We start from the raw sequence: 24,560 nt of genomic DNA, 5'->3' as shown, positions 1-24,560 counted from the left end.
CAATCATTGTATTGCTACTTTCCCTCTTTATATAACATGCAGGTTTAAAACTGCTTATTTAATTAAAAACTGTTTATTTTACTGTCACAAAGTTTATTTCCATTTTGACTGCTCAAATATCACTTTTGCCATCTAGTGGCTGAAGAGAGGAATTGAAGCCATTCACTGTATGTCCAAAACCCTTGGAAGAAGGTATTCATTGCATATTGTATTAACAATCCAGTACAAAAAGTATGTAAATGTATTAAAAGTCCAAAAGTGGGTCATGAAAACATTCCCACAGCTCAAACACAATATGTGTGATGTACATCCTCTGCAGACAAATAAACTTTGTGACACAAAAACAAAAACCTCCTCGTGTATCCAAAGGCGCTTTCCTTGTTGGGTGGTTTTCATCCTACAATTACATATCAGTTTTATATTGCTGATTCTGGTATTTCTTAGAGGCAATACTCTCTAGATCTAAACAAATAAGTATTATGTGTGTTTGTAATCTTGTTGTGTAATATTATCCTTCATATTTATATGTCTGTTTGATTTAGCTTATTTGTATCTATTCATGTATTATATTTACACAAAATGATAATATATATATATTTTCTAAAAGATAAAAAGACAGACACCTCACTCAGATTTGACAGATTTTAGTTTTGCTCTGTAAACAAACTTGATCATTTACCCAATAAAATATTAAGTAAACATATTTAACATATTTGTACATCTCACACATTTTCAATACAGAGAAGTTAAATACATTATTGCATCTGTTTAAATCATATTTTTACAATCAGAGTGCACTTTTAACAAACGCCACAAGTCAAAGAAAGGCTGACGGATTAAAAACACGTCAAATCCACATATTCTTCTATGAAACATAATTCTATTGGCAAGTCAAAGTTCTTGGCACTTCCTGGAATCTGGATTGGATTATAAAACACCTCTAGAAAGATCATTTACGTCAAGTAAAAGGCTTTTGGTGTATTATTCTGTGTGGAAAGTGATTCTTTTGGTCCGTTTGAAAACAGACACAGCTGTGAACAAAGCAGCTGAAATTACAGGGTTTAAAAGCACTTCATCCTTTTTCGTCATACGTCTGGTTGCTTCATAAAACAAATGGTCCCATTTCATTTATAGCTAAAGAAATCTTATAAAATCCCACAACAAGATCACCCACATTTGTTTTGGTCTCACCTGAGGTGCTGTACAGTTCATGTAATATAAATGCTCATGTGAGTTTTTCCAACAGTATACAGTATAAGTGAACAAGTATCCCTGATTCCTAATGTATTAGTAAAGGCAGTGAATATCCAGCAAATCATACTTAAATGTGCGTAAAGTTAGATGTTGATGTATAAAACTGCTTATAGTCTTTGCTGGGTTTATAGTACAAAAGAGTTCAAATGCTCACCTGAGAATACGTGTTCTAAAATAGTATTGATAAAAGTTCTCCATGAAACTATCCTGGTCAACCATTACATTTCGTCAGTAAACGTTCCATTCTTCATAGTTGTGAAGTGAATATTGCATTCCTATATTTGGTATACATTGAGAGAGTAGAACTCTATGTTTTTCTGGGTTAAAATGTACCCAACAGTCTTTCAAAGCTGTACCGCGTGTGCCCCTTTTGTTTGTGATGTTGTTTGTATTGGTCTGAGTGTTTATGTTTTATGTAGCGATTGACATGCTCCTTTCTTTCTCAATCTCTGCTCTCTCGTCCTCGGTATTGGCCCACGGCTGGATCTCCCCGCTGCCAAATATGGTGTAGACGAGAGCCCCCCCCACGTTGATCCCCGCTGACACCCAGAACACCTTCATCCAGCCCGCCATGGTGTGCTGACAACCACAGAAGAAGAGATGCATCACCAGATGTATTCCAATACCACTACTAATTACCTGTGGTCAGTAACCTATTCCAACTATCACAATAGTACTATAACCTGATTATAACATTGGGATTACCAAAAATAAAAGAAATATAAGAGTAATGTTATTTCACAGAAGAAATCAGAAAAGATGAAAACAGTACAGTGCCTTCTAGTTGCGAAAATGCTGTAATCACATAAGGATTGAAAAAATAAATGTATATATACAAACTATAACGGAAAATAATGAACTTTAATATCTGTATTTTTTTTATTTAGAATTGTGTTAAAAAAATAAATATATATAAAAGTATAATATATTAGTTAAAGGGGGCATTTTCTGCATTGAGTATTTAAACTTTGAATGCCTACATATTTAAAAAACATTTTACTATATATATATATATATATATATATATATATATATATATTTATAATTAGTAAAAGATTTTAACCGGTCAAATATTAGCACAGTTCTAAGTTTATTAGTTTAGGTATAAAAAGCCTATATTGAATATAGCCTTTTTCTTAAAAATACGATTAAATGTGACATTTCTCTTCATGTCTCTCGTTCCCACTCAATATATAAATATATATACATTTACAATATTATATATGGTAACTTAAGTAACTTTATGACTATTTATTTTAAGACTTACACCCTCAGTGAAGTATCCTGTAGCAATCGGGGCCAGGACTCCAGGAATGGTCCCGAAAGTGTTGCTGATTCCCAAAAGGAATCCTGCATATCTGCAAAGACAGTGAAAGAGCAAGACGTTATCAGCCAGAAATGTTATATTTTCCATACGGCCAGATTATATTTATTACATTTAATTTATCACACATACGGTATGTACGTTTATGAGTAAGCTGGAACGAAACAGGAATATTTAACAGAGACTTACTTGGCAACCGTTCTGATAATTCATTCTTCAAGTACAAACCAGTAATATAAAAGATTCCAAATAAACAAAGTCTCTTTAAGTAATGTGTATACAAGGAGGGAACTTGGATTGTAGCCTTTGAAGAAAACCTATATAACACACTGCAGGAAAGGGAAACCCCAAAACGCATATGAGGACCACTTAAAACTGAGGTGTAAATGGCTAAATTAGTGAGAAGTGAAGGTGTAGGGCAGTAACACCCACCGTGGAGCGATGTCTATCTGGTTGATATTGACCCCGGGGGCGGTGAAGCCTCCAAGGGTGGTGGAGAGCGTGAGGAAGGTGACGGTGAGGATATGGTTGCAGCCAGCGAAACTCACAGCCACGAGGAAAGCTGCCGGGAGCATCAGACCTGCACCAGGAGGGAGTCAGGAGAGGAAGGAAACCCAGTACAGGCTCAGAAAACATCACTGGGGTTACTGGTTCTGTCTTTTTAATATTTGGATTTGACCAGAGGTGGAATGGAGATAAAGTCCTCTACTTAATTTAAAGTTTGTAGGTACTTTTATCTAATCAATCTTAAAGCTTTAGTTTCTTAACTAAATAGTTGCAATTAAAAAGAGTGCACAGTGCATACATTCATATGTGAACTACACATGAGCGATCTGAGAGGAAAAGTGTCTTTTACCTAATAGTGTGAAGAGCTTGCGTACGACGGTGATGCTGAACACCTCCCTCTCGATGAGGCTGTCTGCCACCACACCCGACAGCATCGACATCAGCCAGCCCCCGAGGTACGGCAGAGCGGACAGGAAACCATTCTGGAGACAGACAGAGACATTACATGAGTGTTCAGCGGAGGATTTGATAGTAAAGCAAGCATGTTTGTCTTTGTCAAGTATCAAGAGATGTGCATGTAAGTGTTCAGAAACAGAGACAAAAAGGTGAGGACACCTGGGAAATGATTAAAGAAAGAGCTTTAAGAACACAATTATTGTCTTTCTTGCTGAGAGTTTGATAAGATTGACACCACCCTCTCAGCCAGCAGCTTGGTCGCTTAGCTTAGCATTAAGACTGTAAACGGGGGAAAACAGCCAGCACCAGGACGGCGCTGCCATCCATGGAGGACCTCTACACCCAGCGGCTCAGGAAGAAAGATTATCAAAGACCCCCATCACCCCAGCCACAAACTGCTCTGACTGCTGCCGTCTGGCAGGCGGTGCCGCAGCATCAGGACTAAAACCACCAGACTCAGGGACAGTTTCATCCCACAGGCCAGAAGACTATTACACACCTGAACTTGCACTGTTTTTATTTAAATATTTGATTACGTTGCACTATTGAGGAACCTGTGATCTCAGTTCTTCCTACATTACACCGTAGTTGTGTATATGTTATGAAAATAAACCTTTGAATCTTGATCTCTGACTAAGGTATACAAAATCTGCACTTATTTGGAAAAAAGCAAGTTTAAACATGAATAATGATAAATATAAAAAACATGACTTATTTTTAAGATATATAGTATTTCAACCATACATTTCCATCAATATGTAAAAACTGATTTCCATATTTATATCATCATCATATTTAAATTCCTATATAAATCAAATCAAGTTTTATTTATAAACGATTTTTGGTCGAGCCAAAGTGCTGTACATATAATAAAAATAGCCTACAGTAGAGACACTTTACAGCAAACACAATAAGCACAGAGTGTTCAGAATATCAGTATGAGAAAAACGACACCCTCTATCCGTAGACCCTCACATCGTACAAGGAAAAACTTCCAGAGAAAAACCCACCACACACACACACGACTTATCGGGCTATAAGCATTTCTAAAGCCCAATAATTGATATGTTTAAAGTGGAGATTGTAATTACTTTGCTCAAGCTCAGTTATAAACTGGGCTGAGTGCTAGAAAACATCTAGCATTGATTAAAATCCGAAGAGAAGCATAATATTTGTACTTTTGGAAAGGGCAAGCTAGGTTTCATTTTAGTAAAACACACAACATTTTCAGTAAATAAGGGTGAAGTGTCCCTGACACATATGGACAGAAGATTAAAAATGATATTAACGATAAAGCGCTATTTAAAGGAAATGGAAGAACAATTAATAGAAAGCTCACTGATTTGATGTCAAAGTGCATGACGTTGTCCATGTAGGTGGGCAGGGAGGTGAGCAGGGTGTAGTAGGACCAGTTGGAACACATCTGGGTGATGGTGATGGCCCACAGAGGGACCGACATGGACATGGACAGCAGGGGAATGGACCAGCCATGACTTGTACCCTGCACACACATCACACATCCTCAGACAAGCTGCAAGCTTTATTTATATATGTACAAGCTGCAAGCTGACGAAATTGTGCATTTAAGCAACAAAAATGGACTACGTATTTTTCATCTGAACACTAACAGCCTGAGACACAAATTGGCTGAACTGAGGCAGCTATTCATGAACGGTAAGGCAAGCATATTATGCTTTTCTGAGACCAAATTTGACAATTCCATTACAGATTCAGAGATTGAAATTGAAGATTATCTTGTAGTGAGAAGGGACAGGAACGTGAATGGAGGTGGTGTCTGCATGTACATACATAAAGACACCAATTTCAAAAACCGTACTGACCTGCATCATGAAAATATTGAATCTGTGTGGGTTGAAATTCTTTTTGACAATGCTAAATCTGTAATAGTCGGGACAATCTATAGACCACCGGAACAGAGTGACTTTTATGATACATTAGATGGATGTTTGGCTGATGTGGGGGATGTAGAGACAATTATTATTGGAGACTGGAACACGGATATGCAACGTAAAGACACGTCCGTCTTCAAGTCCTTCAGTAGGATTTGTGATCTGCACGGCTTCAGCCAGCTAATCACCCAACCCACCCGGGTATGTGAAACAACACAAACTACCATTGATCTCATTCTGACCTCTGACAAGTCCAGGATCTCCAGTAAAGGGGTTATAGCATGCGGGTTAAGTGATCATTATATGATATTCTGTACCCGCAAAAAGCTAAAACAAAGGGCCGGCTGTCACAAAACAGTCATATCTAGAGACCTCAAAAACTACTCTAGCGAGGCCTTTAACCTAGAACTGGAGAGCCTGGACTGGTCAGATGAGCTCGGTGGTACACAAGTTGAAGAAACATGGCTTGGTTTCAAAAACAAATTCTCTGCAATACTCAATGATTTGGCCCCCCTAAGAACAACCAGGGTAAAAAATCGCGCTGAGCCGTGGATGCACTCCGGCATACTGACCGCCATGAAAACCAGAGACAAAAAATGCTCTGAGTTTCATAAAAGTCAGTCAATGCTTTCCAAAAGCACGAGCAGTGAACTCCAGGCCCACGTGACTGAACTCAAAATTGAAAGAAACAGACTAAGAAATGACGTAAGCTCCATGATCAAAACTGCCAAAAAGAATTTCATCAATGTCAAAACTGAGGAAAACTAAAATAAACCCCGTGAACTTTGGAAATTACTCAATAACCAGCTTGGCTGCAGTAAAAAACTCAAAATGAGATTTTCTAACTTAAACATAAAGACAGATAACAGGCTCATCATAGACAAACTGGATGTGGACAAGTACTTGAACATTTTTTTCACAAACATAGCCACAACTCTTGTAAATAAATTACTCTCCCACTCAGGGCTTTTTGGAGTAGATCACATCATGACCTACTACAAAAACCTAGGGGAACGCAAAGATGATTTCAGTCTAGCAAGGGTAACAACAGCAGAGGTACTCATTAAACTGAGCGCCCTCCAACCTAACAAGGCCACTGGCCACGACAATATCCCCTCCAAATTCCTCAGAGACACAGCAACCGCCATCTCACCAGTCATAGCTCACATAATTAACCTCTCCATAAAACAGGGAAAAGTACCCAAAGACTTCAAAATTGCAAGAGTAACAAAAAGGGCAGCAAATTGGACCCAGGCAACTACCGCCCTGTTTCTATACTTACCTCCATCTCGAAAGTCATGGAAAAAAATAGTATATGAACAGGTTGAAAAGTACCTCGCGGAAAATAAACTAATCTATGAATTTCAATCTGGATTTAGAACATCCCACTCCACTGACACATGCCTTCTTTATTTGAGCGACCACATCAAACAAGAGGTGGACGAGGGAAAATACTGCGGCATGGTGATGCTGGACCTACAAAAGGCTTTCGACACTGTCAATCACCCCATTCTGATTGACAAGCTAAAAGCAATTGGTTTTGATAAACTATCGGTGAGCTGGATGCAATCCTACCTGGAGGGGAGAGAACAGGTGGAGGTAAACGGTACTCTGTCCCCCCCCCCCTCCCAGTGAGCTGTGGTGTTCCACAAGGAAGCATATTAGGTCCGTTACTGTTCCTAATTTATGCAAATGACATGTCATCAGCATGTGACTGCAACTTGTTCCTGTTCGCGGACGACTCAGCCCTGCTGGTCTCTGACAGGAGCAGATTGCAGGTTGAAAAAACCCTCAGCTCCGAGCTCGGCAGAATCTGCACCTGGCTTGCCGATAATAAATTATCATTACACCCGGGTAAAACAGAGTCCATTCTCTTCGGTTCGAAACATAATCTCAGCAAATCCGACGACTTCTCAGTTGCAGTGGGCGACATTATTGTCACAAGTAAGAAGGAAATTACATACCTAGGATCTATTCTTGAGGCAAACCTCTCCTGTGACAAAATGGCATCCAATGTAATAAAAAAAGTCAATCAAAGAACTAGATTCCTATACCGGATCTCCTCTCTGGTAAACAAAAACACCCTGAAAACTCTGGCAGGAGCACTCATTCAAGGGTACTATGACTATGCTTGCACGTCATGGTACCATAGCACCTCCAAGGCGCTAAAAATAAAACTTCAAACATCGCAAAATAAACTGGTCAGACTACTGCTTGACCTTTCATCTAGAACCCACCTCACCTCTGCCCACTTTGACAACCTAGGATGGCTTAGAGTAGACGACAGAGTACAGCTACTTGCAATGGGCCTGGTCTACAAGATCCACTACACCTCTATGGTACCCATGTACATGTCAAAATTCTTCCCAAAGGTCAAGGAATACCATGATCATAACACCAGAGGGAGCTCCACAAATCATGTGAAACCCAGATTTGGCACAAAAAAGGGGGAATACACGTTTCGCAATTATGCCACATCAAGGTGGAACGCTCTTCCCACAACTGTAAAGGAAAGTAAAACTATACTTACCTTCAAAACCTCTCTTAAAGAGCACCTTCGGGGGAGAGCATTGCAAAACTGGCCCCGGTAATGGTACAAATCTCAACCTGTCGTTCAATGGACAGCTTCCCCCCCCCCCCATCTATGTATATACTCGCATTTTAGACTCTGTTACTAACTGTATATCTGTAGACTTGGTATGTCTTAAATGTCCGGTTAGGATGTATTAGAACGAAATCTAAAAGGAAAATTGTAAACAAGCAATCTGTATGTAAAAAACCACCTGTATGTAAATTGTAAATAAGCCATCTGTATGTCAAATATGTCTTATATGTCTTAAATGATGATGAATTGGAAATGGGGGACCCTGATGTAAACAAGACGAAAGTCTTTCTCTGGTCTGCATCCCCTTAACAATTGTATGTTTTGAGCTGTACTGTACTGTACCCAATATACAAGCTGTTAATAAACTTTTCAATCAATCAGACAACACTTCAGACAGTGAATAATGTCCACAACATTGATATCATGATGAGTGGTGGGTAGAGAAAACAAAAAAAACTGTACTCAAGTAAAAGTATTGTTGCTTTATCATTATATTGATCAAGGTAGAAGTCTTATCTCCTGCTGTCGAACAACTGCTGTGGGATCAGCTACATATAAAAGCTGTTTATAGCTATATGTATGAATAAAAGTCTTAGTCTACACACATTTAGAAGGTTAAGGCCAATGTAAAAGAGTAAATGCACATGCTTTTTTATGTTAATGTGATTAGTGTGTGGGTTTTAACTGTGAACAATAAAAACATGAACGAACAGATATAAAGAGAAGGGACATTTACAGGCATATTACATAAATGTGTCGATATGGAAGATTTCATTAAGTAAAAAAAGATAAGAAATATTCTGACACAGAATGACAGCTGAGGGGAGAGGAAGTATGCTTCATAAGGAACCTAACAATATTTCACTGCAAGCTGAACAAGTCTGACAATGGGGTACAAGTGTGTGGGACGAGGTATTGTCATAAATCTAAAGTAAATGAAATTGATATTATTTAAGGAAATCTAAAACGGCTTAAAAACAATGTAACATTTAATAAATACAATTAATTTCATTTGAGTTTTTGGTAACACTTTATTTTGATCGTCCATAGTTAACACTCTACAAGTCATCAGTTGACATTCAACAACACTGTTTCAACAGACAAGTAACATGCATGTAACTACAGTAACTGCCAGTAGAATATAAGGTACATCTCAAGTGTTGATCTATAGATTTTACAAAAAGTGTCTGTTGACTGTCAACATGTTTTTTGCAACAGGTTATTAACCGATATTCAAGCTTACTATCTGTAGATTGTGAGTTCTTGTGAAAAAACTTTTTTTCTCAAGTGAATGCATTAGGCTTCTGTATTTATCTTATATATTAGTCAAATAAAACAGGAACAGGTGTTTCTAACTCAAACATTACATACATAATGAATAAATAAAGTTTGTGATCAGTTGTGCAAAACATTTTGCTTTATTCCCATGTCTGTTGCATATAATTAGTGGATGAATGTATGTGTTCTGTTGATAGGCTATAGACTTTCTACTGTTCTCAACTGTTTTTCACTTTAATTGGATAGTCCTAACACATGCCTACAAACGCTTAGTGGAGAATGCCTACTAAAAGTATACTGATAGTCAACTCTAGTTTAGTTGACGATCAACAGATAGTCAACTAAACTCTAAAGTTGCTTATCTGTTGATCATCAACTAATGCTTAATGTAATCTTTAGTTGACATCTTGACTCTCAACAGATTATCAACAGATAGTCGACATGACCCTGTTCACTTTCAACTGACAGATTGATTTTGAGTAGTTGATTGTCAATTTTGAAGATGTTGACACAATCTACAGATAGTAAGGTTGAATATTGGTTAATACGCTGTTGACATGCTACTAAATGTCAACTGATGACTTATAGAGTGTTAAATATGGACTATCAAAATAAAGTGTTACTGAGTTTTTCTTAAGTTATTTATCAAAAAGTAAAGGTGACAGCTTGGATTTATGTCACCTTTTGTGGCATTTAACCACAGGATTTGGTGATGATGATATGCTGCAAATGCTTCACATGACTAATTCTTATCGTGGATCAAAAGCTTGGGTCTGATGTTAACCAACTTGAGTTGGTTTCTTCTAACTGTGGTAGTTAAAGAGGACCCACATTAATCAATTCATCCAAAACTCCCTTTCAGACAAACAGCTGCACGTCATTTTCTTCTTCCATAGTGGCAATACTGGGACACTACCAGTGGACTCATAGTAATATTTGTTGCATTTAAATCCCCAGAGGAGCTGCCATAAAGCAGAGCACGTCATTGTTCACCATGCGCTCATTTAACAGGGCCAGTACGTCATTACCGTGTACCATAGAGGGAGTATCTGGAGCCGATAACATAGCTGAGTTGTGGAGGCAACATTACTCTAATATACTTAATTGTGTTAAAAGTGACCCCTACAAAGTTGGTAATGTTGTGAAGAGTGACACAGTGGGAATCACAGCTAAAGAGGTTTATCGAGCAATTGCACAGCTAGCTGATAATAAACCTTGCGGCTCTGACCGAATCACTGCAGAGCACCTTAAACAGGCAAGCCCGAAGGTTGCAGTTCTTCTTGCCATTTGTTTTACCGGCCTCATGACTCATGGTATGTTGCCAGACTCCATGTTGACTGTTACTTTGGTGCCTGTCATTAAGGACAAAGCGGGCAAGGTAGGGAGCTTGGATAACTATAGACCAATTGCTCTAGCCAGTGTGTTATCCAAAGTCTTGGAAAGAATTTTGTTAGATAGACTATGTTCCTATTTATGTACCTCAGATAACCAGTTTGGCTTCAAGGCTAAGCATGGTACTGAGCTATGCATCTATGCTTTGAAGGAAATGGTAGAAACATATAGAAGACAGAATTCCACTGTTCTGATTGGTTTCATTGATGCCTCTAAGGCTTTTGACCGAGTTAACCACCATAAACTGTTTTTAAAATTGAGACAAAGGGGTGTGCCTAACAGTATAATTAGGATCCTGGCTTATTGGTATGCCAACCAGAGCATGCGGATCAAATGGGGGAATGCAGTCTCTGCGCCATTTGGTGTTGGTAATGGAGTCCGCCAGGGGGGGCTCCTCTCACCATGCCTTTTTAATATCTATATGAATGATCTATCAGATGATTTAAGTGTCTGTAAAACACGGTGTGTGATTGGTAATGTGATTGTAAACCATCTTATGTATGCCGATGATCTGGCTATTGTTTCTCCTAGCAGTGCTGGTTTTCAACAGTTGCTAAATGTTTGTTCTGATTACGGAGTCAAATTTGACGTTAAATACAATGCTAAGAAGAGCGCTGTAATGATCTGCAGAGCACAAGGGGATAAGAACCTTTGTTTTCCAACATTCTACCTGTCAGGACAGGTGCTGTCTGTTTGCTGTAACACTAAGTATCTGCTGTCTGTTTGCTGTAACACTAAGTATCTGGGACACATCATCACAGATGAAATGGCTGATGATGATGACATGTATAGACAGCGGCGTGTCTTATATATGCAAGCCAACATGTTGGCTAGAAAACTCTCTTGGTGTTCAGATAAGGTTAAGGTGAACCTCTTTAGAGCTTATTGCACTCCTCTCTATACTGCCCCCTTGTGGGTCAAGTATAAGAAGGCAAGCCTCAAGAAGCTCCAGGTTGCATATAATGACTGTTTGCGTATACTGCTTAGAAAACCAAGGTGGTGCAGTGCAAGTGAAATGTTCTGTAACGCACGAGTCAACACGTTCCATGCTCTTTTGAGAAATCGAATGTACAAATTCATCTGTCGATTGAATGTTTCTCATAACTCTGTCATTATGCTGCTTTCAAATCCGTGTTTCAGTGCTGTGCGATACCAGTCACCTCTGTGGAAACATTGGTATAACTGCCTTTTTTAATTTATATTTGAGTGTTGTATGTTTTTTGTAATAATGGACCAAGAGTCTCTTTAAATAAAAGATGATGATGATGATGATTAACATATTATAAACAAATACATATTTTGTCATTTCTAATCTCTACGGCTTTCTTTCTACCAAAATTGTAGGGCAATATTGAGAAAAGTTAGATGTAAATAAAACATTCTTTCACGCGTACCTGAGATCCAATGGATTTTATGATGTAATCTCTCTCCTCCTTGCTGATTCGACGGTCGGTGCGAGGGTCATCAGATACGAAGATAAACCAGACGACTGCCCAGAGGCAACCAGCAACACCTGAGGGAAAGAGAAAGAAGGTTTGATTGGATATAGTAATGAATAAATAAAGCAGGGTTGACAGTGAAGGCCTGATGTCATAACAAAATCAAACGTTGAAGAAGCTGTGAGCAAATAGAGACGAACAACTTCTAAGTTTGACAAAAAAATGTGTACTGGTCATTTTTCAGCTTAAAAAACAAAGGCTTAAATCCCTGTGTCTCTTCCAGAGGGAGTTTTTCTCTCTCCCCCCCCTGCCGGAATTGGACTCCTTTGTTTACTTCCGTAAGATAATTACATCACTGGGTGTTTCTCAATGTCGAGTAAAGCTGCTCCAGAGCCACTATTTCAAGCATACTACGTCATCGAGTGGCGCCGAAGGACTGTTCCAATGTCCAGCATACTTGGAATTCTACCGAGCCCGGCGTACTTCGTAGCGAGAAAATTCAAAGCTGCACATGTGTAGACTCCGGTCTTAAAATCCTTACAATGCTTTGGGCACGGACCAATTTCCCCAAATCCGTGGCGGAAAAAGTAAGACGGGGCCTCTGAAGCACACCTGCACACTTGCTCGCCTGTTCCACTCTTCGTTTTCCGAATGCCAGGAAGTATTCTTGCCTCGCTTCTGAAGCAAGTGACTCGGAAGACATGTGCTACCAAGCAAGCGTGCTCGACATTGAGAAACACCCACTATATGTAACACTCGCGCTTCTATTGGGTAGCGCTCTGACACATTGTACATGACAGGCTAAGGGGCGGGACATCTCTAAGTTGTTGAACAATCCCAACAGAGCTGGACAGCTAACCAATCAGAGCAGACTGGGCTCTGGTTTCAGACAGAGGGTGAAAAGAGGTGCTGCAGCACAGGCAGTATGACAACAATACCTTTTTGAACATTAAAGCATGGAATCATCTTACAGTCCAGCTGTTAACGTGTTTGCATGAAGGTAAAACGTCACTTCTCATCATTTGATTGCTAGTGTTTAACCAGACACACCTTAGCGTTCTAAAAATATGTAACTGATTACAGCGTTTTTGGGTTAACCGTTTTGTTCAGCATCTACCACCATGGCATCTTTCCTGTGAGAGACTAATGTATGTTTTGAGGAAAGTGTGTGATTGTGTTTGGTTCCCGTGCTCACCACAGAGGTAGAAGACAGCCGGCCAGCCTAAGCTTTGGGAGATGAGGCCGGTGAGAGGCAGAACAATGAAGGCCCCAAAGCTTCCCCCAGACGCCGACAGGGTTATCAGGCGAGAGCGCTCCGGAGGGGGAGCCCAGCGAGCCCACATCGACATCATGGCCGGGAACGTCACTCCCTGAGGGGACATGGGGGAGACAGCAGAGAGGGAGAGAGCAGAGAGGGAGACAGCAGAGAGGGAGAGAGCAGAGAGGGAGAGAGCAGAGAGGGAGACAGCAGAGAGGGAGACAGCAGAGAGGGAGAGAGCAGAGAGGGAGACAGCAGAGAGGGAGACAGCAGAGAGGGAGACAGCAGAGAGGGAGACAGCAGAGAGGGAGACAGCAGAGAGGGAGACAGCAGAGAGGGAGAGAGCAGAGAGGGAGACAGCAGAGAGGGAGAGAGCAGAGAGGGAGACAGCAGAGAGAGAGGAGAGACAGAGAGGGGAGAGAGCAGAGAGAGGAGACAGCAGAGAGAGGAGACAGCAGAGAGGGAGACAGCAGAGAGGGAGACAGCAGAGAGGGAGACAGCAGAGAGGGAGAGAGCAGAGAGGGAGAGAGCAGAGAGGGAGACAGCAGAGAGGGAGAGAGCAGAGAGGGAGACAGCAGAGAGGGAGACAGCAGAGAGGGAGAGGGATTAGAACATTTTTTTGTTCATATCAAATGTGGCCGATTAGCAATAAAAGGTTACATATGTCTCCTGCACAAAAATACTTCACTTTGTTTATTTTACCAGCTGATCAGGGTGATTTGAAGCAATGCTAGCTCCGCCCCCTGGATGCTAGGTTTGTTTCATTCCAAATATTAAAAGACTGTTGGTTCACAAGAGTGACTGTGTAAATGAATTCGGGATTATGTTCAAATAACTTGACATAATGGGCAATAAAAGCTATTTTTAAAACCTTCCAGGTTCTTTATTTTTTACAAATTCTGTAATCAAGAAAATAATCAGCAGATGAATCAATAAATAAAATGTGTTAGTTGCAGCTCTGGTGTACAATCAACTTAAACTTAAAAAGGGAAAAAGGCTTTTCTCTCAATCACAAACTGTTCACACAACTATTGAAATAATATGTTGTTTACAAGGATTACAATAAGAAAAGGCTTTTAAAGAATTAGCTTTACTATTAAATTACCTTTTTGTAAAGGTGGTTGAATATACTGTGTGGTTCAACTGGTGTGGTGAAGCCTTAATCATAGACAATTCCTCTAAAAGAAAAGGTTTGCGTGAGAAAAACTACGTGCCTGATTTAAAACATACTTTGAAGAAGGGTGTAGCATGGGCCAAGTAAGAACCCATTACATTTTGGAGAAGACCCTGATTATAAATTCGAAGTACACAGACAGAAACGTTACACACTTCTTATGCTACAGCCTCCTGCGCTCAGCTCATCACTCTCACCTCCGCGATGCCTTCCAGCACTCGTAGTGCAAACAGCCAGTGGGACCCCATCTGAGCAGCCAGAGGGGTGAGCAGCGTGAGGAAGGCAGTGACCAGCACCCCGACACCCAGGAAGATACTCCCCCCATAGTGATCCGACAGGTAGCCCCCCGGGATCTGTGTGCACAGGTATCCGAAGAAGAAGGCCCCCAGCAGCCAGCCCTGAGTCTCCGAGTCCCAGGGGTACTGGGGGATCTGGGAGAGGAGGAAGGGAGGCATTAGACTGTTGACAGGCCACATACTCATTTAATATGATGTTTACCCTCCAGGCAAAGGTGGTCCACTTCCAAGTGTGTGATAGAAGTTGTATACAATATATATTTGTGTTAAATGTGTAAGTTATTGTCTTTTTTACATTTAAAGCTTCCATTGAGGTTTTTTGGATATTTGATGTAGTCATCAGCGGAAAACAAAAAAATAAAAATGTATTAAATAAAAAAGCTTCAGTTTGAATGAAAAGACTAATTGGATGAAATTAGTACTTTTTATTAATTCAACTTTATTAAATTAATCTTTTTAACAGAACAAACACATTTGTTTCGAAGCAAGGTCTTAATATTTGACTAGCGTAAAACATGTTGGGAATTTTGGTAATCATTACATAAAACTTTTTCAAAACAGGTTGACTTTTGGATGTTTTGTATCGTTTTGAGTAAAAAACAGTCCTACAAGCCGCCACCACATAATATTAGCCTGCAACTTTGCAAAATATTGAATTAAACAATGAAAAGGTGTGAAAAAAATGGTAATCTGGAACATTTATATTTAATTCATTTTGAAGTCATTAGCTTCCTCTCTAGTTACTCTTTTTACCGACTGAAAAGTACATTATTCAGTCAGATTTGCAGAGAGGTTATGACTTTCCTTACTTAATTCAAACAAAACATACACTCTGACTAACCAACTGATACCATATAATTTTGTTTACCAATGTTTTGTTCCAGACTACTCACGTGTTGTTATTGTTGGTCACATGATAATGAGTGGAAGGGGAGATGTATTTATATCATGTATATAATGTAGTAAATACACTGCCGTCCAAAAATAAAGTCACCAACTGGATTCAACTAAGCCAATCTATAGGAGCCTTCAATTGGATAATTACTGCAGTGATGAAAATGTTTCAGCCTGCAACAAGTTATTTAACCCCAGCTGTTGCAGTCTCATTTCTTAAACCACAATGTCAGAAGAAGCCATATCCTGTGGTCGTGGAGAGGATGTTAATCAGTTTCAGAAGGGTCAGATTATTGGCCTGCATCAACCAAAGAACACAACTAATATAAGGAGATTGTTGAAACTAATACATCACTAAATCAATGAATCCAGATTTACCCTCTTCCAGAGTGATGGGCGCATCAGGGTAAGAAGAGAGGCGGATGAAGTGATGTACCCATCATGCCTAGGGCCTACCGCACAGGCCTGTTGGGGCAGTGTTAGGATCTTGGGTTGCTGCAGTTGGTCAGGTTCAGCAACGTTATGTTCCCAAAGAATGAGGTCAGCTGATTACCTGAATATATTGAATGACCAGGTCTTTCCATCAATTGAGTTTTTCTTCCCTGATGGCACGGCCATATTCCAAAATGACAATGCCAGGATTCCTTGGGCTCACATTGTGAATGAGTGGTTCAGGGAGCATGAGACATCCTTTACAAATGGATTGGCCCCACAGAGTCCAGACCTCAGCCCCATTGAGAATCTTTGGGATGTGCTGAAGAAGACTGCAGCGGTGCGACTCTCCCATCATCAATACAAGATCTCGGCAGAAAGTTAATGCAACTCTGGACCGAAATACATTTTGTGACATTGCAGCAGCTTGTCGAAATGATACCACGGCGACTGCATCCTGTAATCAAAGCTAAAGGCGACCCAACTAAATATTAGAGTGTGTGACTTTCCTTTTGGACGGGCAGTGTATAATGTGTACTGACTGTTACCCCTGCAGGTTGATGGAAAGAGTTGCTGCTGTTGTCCCCTCCGGGTGGCAGTGGACAGGCAGAGACCACCGAGCTGTTCAGGGCTGGTTTGGGTTCAGTGGTATTCACCATGGCTACCATGGCAACACTGAGGTTGACACGGAGCCCGTAGACCATGGAGAACCCGCAGAACATCAGGAAGGCCAGGTTGAGGCGCGCCGAGCAGCACTGAGGAGGAACTGAGCACACAGAACATACAACACAAAGATTCTTACATGAAGGGAGGACTGTGAGAACAGTCAATGTGAAAACCATTTGAAATGATTCAGATCCATTTTGACTTTCGCTTCTTTTATCTATTGAGAAGGTTATCTTATCTTAAGATCGGAATCTTATAAGAACTATATCTTCTGAAGCTAAAGTATAACAAATCAGAAAACAAGCTCCGGTATTACAAGATGGTATTATGCTGGTTTTTAAGATAATGACACTCACCTATATATAATATTTAAAATAACGAACATTTTAACAGCATTTGATGTTAAATTGATATCTAGTTAATCGTGTATTCAATTCCAATCCAAATATTGGCATTGCATTTGACGTGTGTAGCCAGAGCACACTTACTTTTAGGAAAGACAATCAATGAACAAAAATTAAATTCAATGACAATTTAGGTTAAAAGAAAAACTAAAGCTAAGTAAATAATAATATAATTATACTGTATACATAAAATAAGTAAACAAATGAGTGATATAATGCAAGAAATACAAGTCAATATGCTGGCACATGACTTCTTATGTTTATATGATATTAATTGTTTTTATCTTTATTTGACAGATTACTTAAATATATTATGTTTACATATCTTATTTTCTCCTTTATTCCACATTTTAATTTCTTTATTATACTCGAATGGAACAACTGTCATTAAAACCAGTGTTCCTGATGCTGATGAATCTACTTATGACACAAAACATACAAACATTATACACTTTAAATGCAATGTTTGAACAAAGCAGTAAATGCAGCTTAAGGGCAGACACTCAGCTACCCCAGTTTTCTGCAGCATCATCACTTTTCCTGCAGTCACTTGATGGTCAGCTGCCTCATAAAACCTTACATAAGAAGTGGCAGGGGGGTGCTGATCTACATACGATAGCATAACATAATAAAGTAAATGACATGTTTTTAATATACAGCCAGCATGACTGCCAACTCTCTTTTTTCATGTTGAAAACAGAAACAAAACATAAACTATATTTCATTAAAGCCAAAATAAAATGTTTAATGTCAGGAAGAGTGAATGGCTTTGACAATGAGTTTTGTCTAATTATTTCTTGACATTTATATACACTGTTGTCCATAAAGTTGGAATAATTTTGTTCCCAGACACATTCCTCTTGTTATTCCTATTTACACACACAATCCTCTTAATGAAAAGAGTGTATATACATATTTTCTGATTGGTTAGTTTTTCTGCTCATTTTGTTTGTTTGTTTCTCTATATATATATATATAATATCATTGTAGTCTTAAATATAATTGCCGCAAATGTTCATTTTAATTTGTATCCTATGTCTCTTTTAAACATTTTTAACATTGGATAAATAAAGTATATATCATCTATCTATCTTATTCTTAGTAGCTTCTTGACCTCTCCTGACTCTTTCATAATTTTTTCACTTTCTTAATTTTTTGCAGTCTTATGTGTGTGCAAATAAGAAATAGTGAAAATGTGTCAATTTATCTTAGGTTAAAGGTGGGGTAGGTGATTTTGGAGAAACCAGCTCGAGTGCGCTAGAATTTGAAAATACACAACCGGAAAAAATCTGCCACTTCCTCACAGAGCCCCTCCTCCAACACACACAAACGCGCACATGACCAATGAGGGCACGAGATAAGTTTGTGCACAGATGGAAGGCTGACAGGCAGACAGGCCATCCAGTTATTTTAGCCGGGCCGGCTAAAATGATTGGTCTTGCTTTTTACAGTACTACGGCTTCCACAGATGACATTTATTTATGGATTTGTTGTCAAAGCACTTAAGATATTCATTGCTATCGGGATGTTAAGAGCATTCCATGGAATATAACAAAAAGTGTATCTCGAGCCGGTTTCTCAAATGTACCTACCCCACCTTTAAGATAATAGTAAAATGTAGTTGTTTGCTTGGACAAAATGTACAGAGCAAACGATAAAATACAACGACAGGCAGTTTAATTGATAATGAAGATAATTGCTGGGTGCAGCCGTAATGAATACACATTCTAAAGTGCTGTAAAAGATACACATACTTGGATCATTGTCGATGAGGGGTTCAGTGTCCTCGCCTTTGTCCAAAGGGGCCGTGTTGATGGAGTTGCCATCGGGTAGCGGCATGGCACTCTGGAAATATTAAGTGGGTAAAAGGATGTCTGTGAGCATTGGTGGCCACGCAACCTGCTGAATGGAAGATGTTAGTTGTTTAAAACAACAATGACGCACAACTGGGAAGTGAGAAAAACACATGACTCAGACAAATCAACACAAGAACACAGCACATAAAAGCCTCACCAAACATGATCTTACCAGAGTTACTGATGCTCGGGATGGATTCACTGCAGAGGGAGAGTGATGATGGAGCTCAGCATGAGTTTGTCTCTTTATTAAACTGGAACCTGTGAACAAAAAATAAAAGGTCACATTACAACAGAATACACTTTGGTTCTTCTATCGTCAAAACATCTCATTTTCAATAGAGTTGCAAAGATTATTCGACGTTATGAATCAAACCTATTCATTGCTAAAGTAATGTATTCGCTAAAATTGCGGATAAAACTGTTTTCAACCTCTGCAATATGAAAATGTTCAACCTTTTCTCATTTTAAAGTGGATACCAAGACATCCGAATCAGCCTTTTTCTGTCATTTTATATACAGTACCTATTGATAATCAGTAAATCTAGAAAATAATCACTTTATCGTTTAAATAAATCATTACAATAATATCTACCTGATTTAACTATTGCTTACTGTATATAAACTAATTGTATTCAGTCATTCTTTCATTCATTCTTAAAAATAAATAAAAATGCCAGATCCTACTTCCTAAATGTTTTTGTTATGACCTGGCTTAAAAGGCCACAGCAAAGAGGAGACACCATATCAACGGTTTAACAAAATATGTTTATTAAAGCAAGTAGTTCAAATTAGCCAAACTAATTACGTGCAAAACAAGTAACACATGAGGTGGGGATGTCAGTGGTATCAGCAGTGTAAATGCAGGGTGAGGATTGCATGGACATGTATGAGTGTGAGAGTGTTGAAGTGCACAAAGTGAAGCAACTGAGAAAACTCATAAAATACTCAACCGAAACCAGGTGCCTGTAGGGGAAAGCAGAGAGGGCAGACAGAGAGGAGCAGAGGCGTTAAATAGCTGCAGGGCACCAGACCCAGGTGCCCTGAGTTACTGCAATCAAGGCAATCAAGACAGCACAGACAGCACAGCCACACCCTCTCTAGATGAACCCACAGGGGCATCACATCTGGATTGATGCTTTTTACATTGTTTAAGTATGTTTGAATATATTTGGGTTTGGGGATTGTTGGTTGGATTGAAATTGTAATATTAAGTCACTTTTGCCTTTATAAGTGATTTTCACAGACATGGTGTAGACAAATCTTAAAAATAAATAATAATAATAATAATAATAAATAATCAGCACGTTGATCAAGAATAAGACACATTGCAGGTCTAATAGAGTGAACGTAATTAAAAAAGTAATGAAATAGCTGCTATAAGTGATATGAGGTAGATTTGTCTAATAAGGTAAACGTTTTTTTAGGGCAGAATGTAATCGCTGAGTCGTTATTGTGAGTTTCACTTCCCACTCAAACTTGCTGCTGTCAAGCTTTAAAAGGCAATGAAGTGTTGACTCATGAATTATGCTGTTATTTAGGAACTGATGATGAAAAAATACTACAGAGCTTGTTAATGCATTTTCTGAAAGATAAAAAAAGGTTTTTGGGGCTGGAGCTGAGTTACATAGCACTAAGAGGTGAAGATTTCTCAAGAGAGTGGATAAACAGATATCACACTCAATAACAGGACTGGATCGTCTGAAGCAGCTGATCTGAGGTCATCACAACAATAAACACTGAGATTGATGCTGTATAAACATTATCACTACAGTTTCATCTCATTGAAAACAGAAAACATCTGATCTGAGAGATGTGTCAACTACCTAAAACGGCTAACTGCTTCTGAACACAATGTGTTAGTCAGCAGCACATAGCAGGCAAACACTGGAGACATACACCAAGGCCCTTTCTCATTTCATCAAATCCCCCTCCTCGACTCCTCGGTCCTCCGGTAGTGACCCGGAAATGAATTTCAGCTCGCCATGTTGAAGGACATCTCATTTCTCTAAATGCATTTCGAGGACCGAGGATCGAGCGTCGAGGAGTCTCTCTGGAGGAGCTATAACCGAGGATACACTGATGGGTCCTCCACGGTCCTCCACGGCTCCTTCGTAGATGCATTTCCGGGAACAGAGATGTTTCAAAGAGTCGTGACGCACGGCCGGACTTATCTCAGCCAATGACAGCTCTGCATGCATCCCCTGGATATTATTTTATTAACTGCTTTCATCGCGACGTGATGTTTCCAGAGGGAACAGCTGTGAGGTCCGTGCAGAAAGCAGAGCAGTGTGTATAATATATATCACTCAGTATAACGGGCCTACTCTCTTTATTTGCTTTAGTTTAGTAGATATCTACAAACAAAGAGTCCATATTTTTCTAAAACCATTAGTGCTTCACATAATAAAATACACAACGGCTGTTAGCTGTCGGTGCGTGTGTGTGTGTGTGGTACACTGTGTGCGTAGATGCAGCGGACAGACAGGTCTCAGAGAGGAGGGGGGGATATATCCAGTCTCTGATAGTGTTACGTTATTATGAGTGCTCTGTTTGATTCTGAAATTGTATACATATATATATATGTGTGTGTGTGTCCCCGCATCTGTAGCCTGTTATTGTCTCATTATACCGCACTGTGAATGAATCAAAGTAAATATATAAGTCGTCATGAACACATGTGTCCATCAGACAAGGGCTGCTGTGCCTCCTGTCATCATTAATGGACGTCTCTTTAAAATGACCGCTCAGAGGAGAGGAGTTCTCATTTCTCTAACCGCCTGCTGGGTTGCGTTCCGATAATCCAAAAATCAGCTCCTAAATTCTAACCATATCTCCTATTCCTTGACCTCTGAGTGAAACGTCACGGGGTTAAGGGATAGTGGATAGGAGAATTCAAAAGGATTTAGGAGAAGAGACTGCACTTTCACTATCCGACGTGTTTATGATGCGCCAGCGGACGTCATGAATGTGCGTCTGCTGCTGTGGGGAAACTATGGAAACTACAGTTTTCTATACAGCGGACTACAACATGGATGTATAATAAGAACGAGGGACTACTGTAAACTCATCTAGAGACTCTGCACCGTGCTCTGATGCTGTTGCTTTATGCTTTATGAACGTGGACAACAGAGAAACATATTCTTCATGACCAAAGTTGGAATTGAAATAAAAAAGGAAAGTAAAACTTATGCTCTCACCCTCTCCCTCCGGTCCACATGAATACAAATGATCCCGATACGTATGATTGTATGAACTATGAAAAGATCTTAAAATCAATACAAATGTATTTATTATAAACGTTAGTCCTTAACATCTATCACTGTGTATATCACCATTCAAACATCTTTTAAAAGTTGAACAAACCCCACACAGCTCAGTAAAGACTGTGAGATGTTGACTTTATTTGATCATTTCAGTAAAAACTAACGTTCATATTTCTCTTTTTGATTATAATACTGATGAACGTTCAGAACAAAGCACTTTGGCAACTTACCACATACGTTTTAAAATGCTTAATAAGCCTCGTAACTTTCATGATATCATTTCTCCGTCATAATCGGTTGTTTCCGTGAACGGCCGACTGTTGTGATGGCAAATGCTGCGGCTGCAATGCATTGTGGGGCAGCATTTTCTCCTCTCCTTTTGGTTAGGGAGGTCCAGTGGTTCCTAAGCTAAAGGAGGTTATAAAGGAAGTTTGAAACCTCCTTTCCTTTCATTTGGAGAATTGGAACGGCACTTATCATGGCTGCCAGTGACGTACTTCCGGGTCATTTCACTCCGTTAGGAAGGTTCCTAAGCTAAATGGACTATTGGAATGCAACCCCGCTTCCCCTCCTCTCTCCTCGGCTCCTCGGCTCGCATCTCGAGGATAGGAGTCGAGGAGGGGAGTTAGAGAAATGAGAAAGGGCCCAAGTGTCATCACTCATTTAGCCTCAAACATAGCCTACTAATCACAATTTCTTAAAGACCCAAAGTAATTTCTTCAAAAAGCATGAACAACTCCAACATTTAAATATATCCACTTAAACATCACATATGACTTTAACAATCATTTGATTATGCAGATGATGCAATTTATTTTCTGACTTTCAAAGTTGTTTTTTCATTTGTCTTACTTTTTAAAAAAAACAGTTGGACGCAGTTACAGTAAATGCCAATGTGTGTACAAGAAGAAAGGAGTCCAACTGTAAAAACTGTCTGTGTGGGAAGACAGGTTGCACAACATATATAATGTTCAGGGTTTGCTTTGATCGGGATTCCAAAAACATGTCCCGACTCGATATACTTTGAATTGCTCTCACAATAGTATGCAACTCTGGAGTTTAACTACTGGAAATGTGCTGGAGATGCATATGTCTGTATTAGGATTCGTCCTGATTTATCCCTGAAGAATATACTGTTTATCAGATTTACTGTCATTGATTTGAAGATGTCACTGCTACCCCTTATAAAGCACAGTGGAAACCCTTATATTAACACTGTTATCAATTCTACTTCCAAGACAAACGTTCATAGATTTTTTCTCCCATTTCTTTATTATGTTATCCTTTAATTTCAATGGATGTTTTTGCTGGACTGTTTCATTTTTGTTGTTGTATTTTCTGTATATTTGAGGGCAATTTGTAAAAAAATAATTCAAAATGTTTGATACAAATAAAGTTTATTTGTATTATTAAATGTTAGTATTTACTCTGCCAAAAAATAATTTAAAAATAAAATATATCAGCAACAAGTTGTAGCAATGTTGTATGCATGCCATAGCATATTTGACCATGTAAACAGCCCAACTATCTGAAACAATGATTGTATTATGCAAAATAAACTGTCTTTGTTCTTTTTTGGCATGCTTTTGAGGTTTTTATCTTTGTCTGGACCCCAGGAAGCTGATGCTCTTAGTCAGGTAATGAAAATCAAAAAAATCCTAATGTCTGTTTTGTGCCAAGTATCAGACATACACAGAAACTCATGTTACACAGGTCAGTGAGTATTAACCTTTATATATATATATACAGTCTATGGTATTAACACAAGACCACATCCCTGAACATGCTAGGTAAGTGTTGACTACAGCATAGTTTAGTTACTGATGTTTACTACTTTTATTACAATTACTATTTCGTGAAATACATCTTACCTTGTGAGGGTTTTCAAAGCATTGACAATCGATTAAGGCAGCCTGAACGTTACAGAAAATAAAACATACAATGTATCATGTCCATTTTGCCATAATCTCAGCCGGCGAGAAAACAACTGAACCGTGTTGCTATTTTTCCCCACTGGCAGAGAAAAACAGTCACATGACGAGGCAGCCTAGATCTATAAAACAATGGACTGGCTAGCTACACCTGCGTTATCACTGTTCACAGCAGAGCCCTTATGATCTATAGATCTGTTGTACGGATGTGACGTAGG

General features: G+C 39.2%; 1 protein-coding gene across 7 annotated transcripts; it reads right to left on the bottom strand.

Annotated features, from left to right (window-relative positions):
- Positions 1-628: 628 nt before the first annotated feature.
- Positions 629-24,560, bottom strand: si:ch1073-513e17.1 (sialin). Of its 7 annotated transcripts, XM_034201591.1 has the most exons (13): positions 24,283-24,519; positions 20,099-20,111; positions 19,318-19,406; positions 19,044-19,134; positions 16,762-16,985; positions 14,795-15,028; positions 13,361-13,535; positions 12,121-12,239; positions 4,881-5,042; positions 3,435-3,567; positions 3,011-3,158; positions 2,522-2,612; positions 629-1,833 (listed from the first exon to the last, which is right to left on the bottom strand). In XM_034201591.1, the coding sequence occupies exons 4-13, from the start codon at positions 19,126-19,128 to the stop codon at positions 1,666-1,668; spliced, it is 1,539 nt and encodes a 512-aa protein (XP_034057482.1). In that variant the 5' UTR covers positions 19,129-19,134; positions 19,318-19,406; positions 20,099-20,111; positions 24,283-24,519; the 3' UTR covers positions 629-1,665. The 7 variants fall into 7 exon arrangements, with proteins under 7 accessions (XP_034057482.1, XP_034057481.1, XP_034057484.1 ...); XM_034201590.1 differs by lacking the exon at positions 20,099-20,111 and having other exon boundaries at positions 24,283-24,560; XM_034201593.1 differs by lacking the exons at positions 20,099-20,111; positions 24,283-24,519 and adding an exon at positions 22,649-22,689.

Source organism: Gymnodraco acuticeps, unplaced genomic scaffold, assembly GCF_902827175.1.
Source record: "Gymnodraco acuticeps unplaced genomic scaffold, fGymAcu1.1, whole genome shotgun sequence".
Taxonomy (NCBI): Eukaryota; Metazoa; Chordata; class Actinopteri; order Perciformes; family Bathydraconidae; genus Gymnodraco; species Gymnodraco acuticeps.
This window is presented reverse-complemented; position numbering and strand designations above follow the sequence as displayed.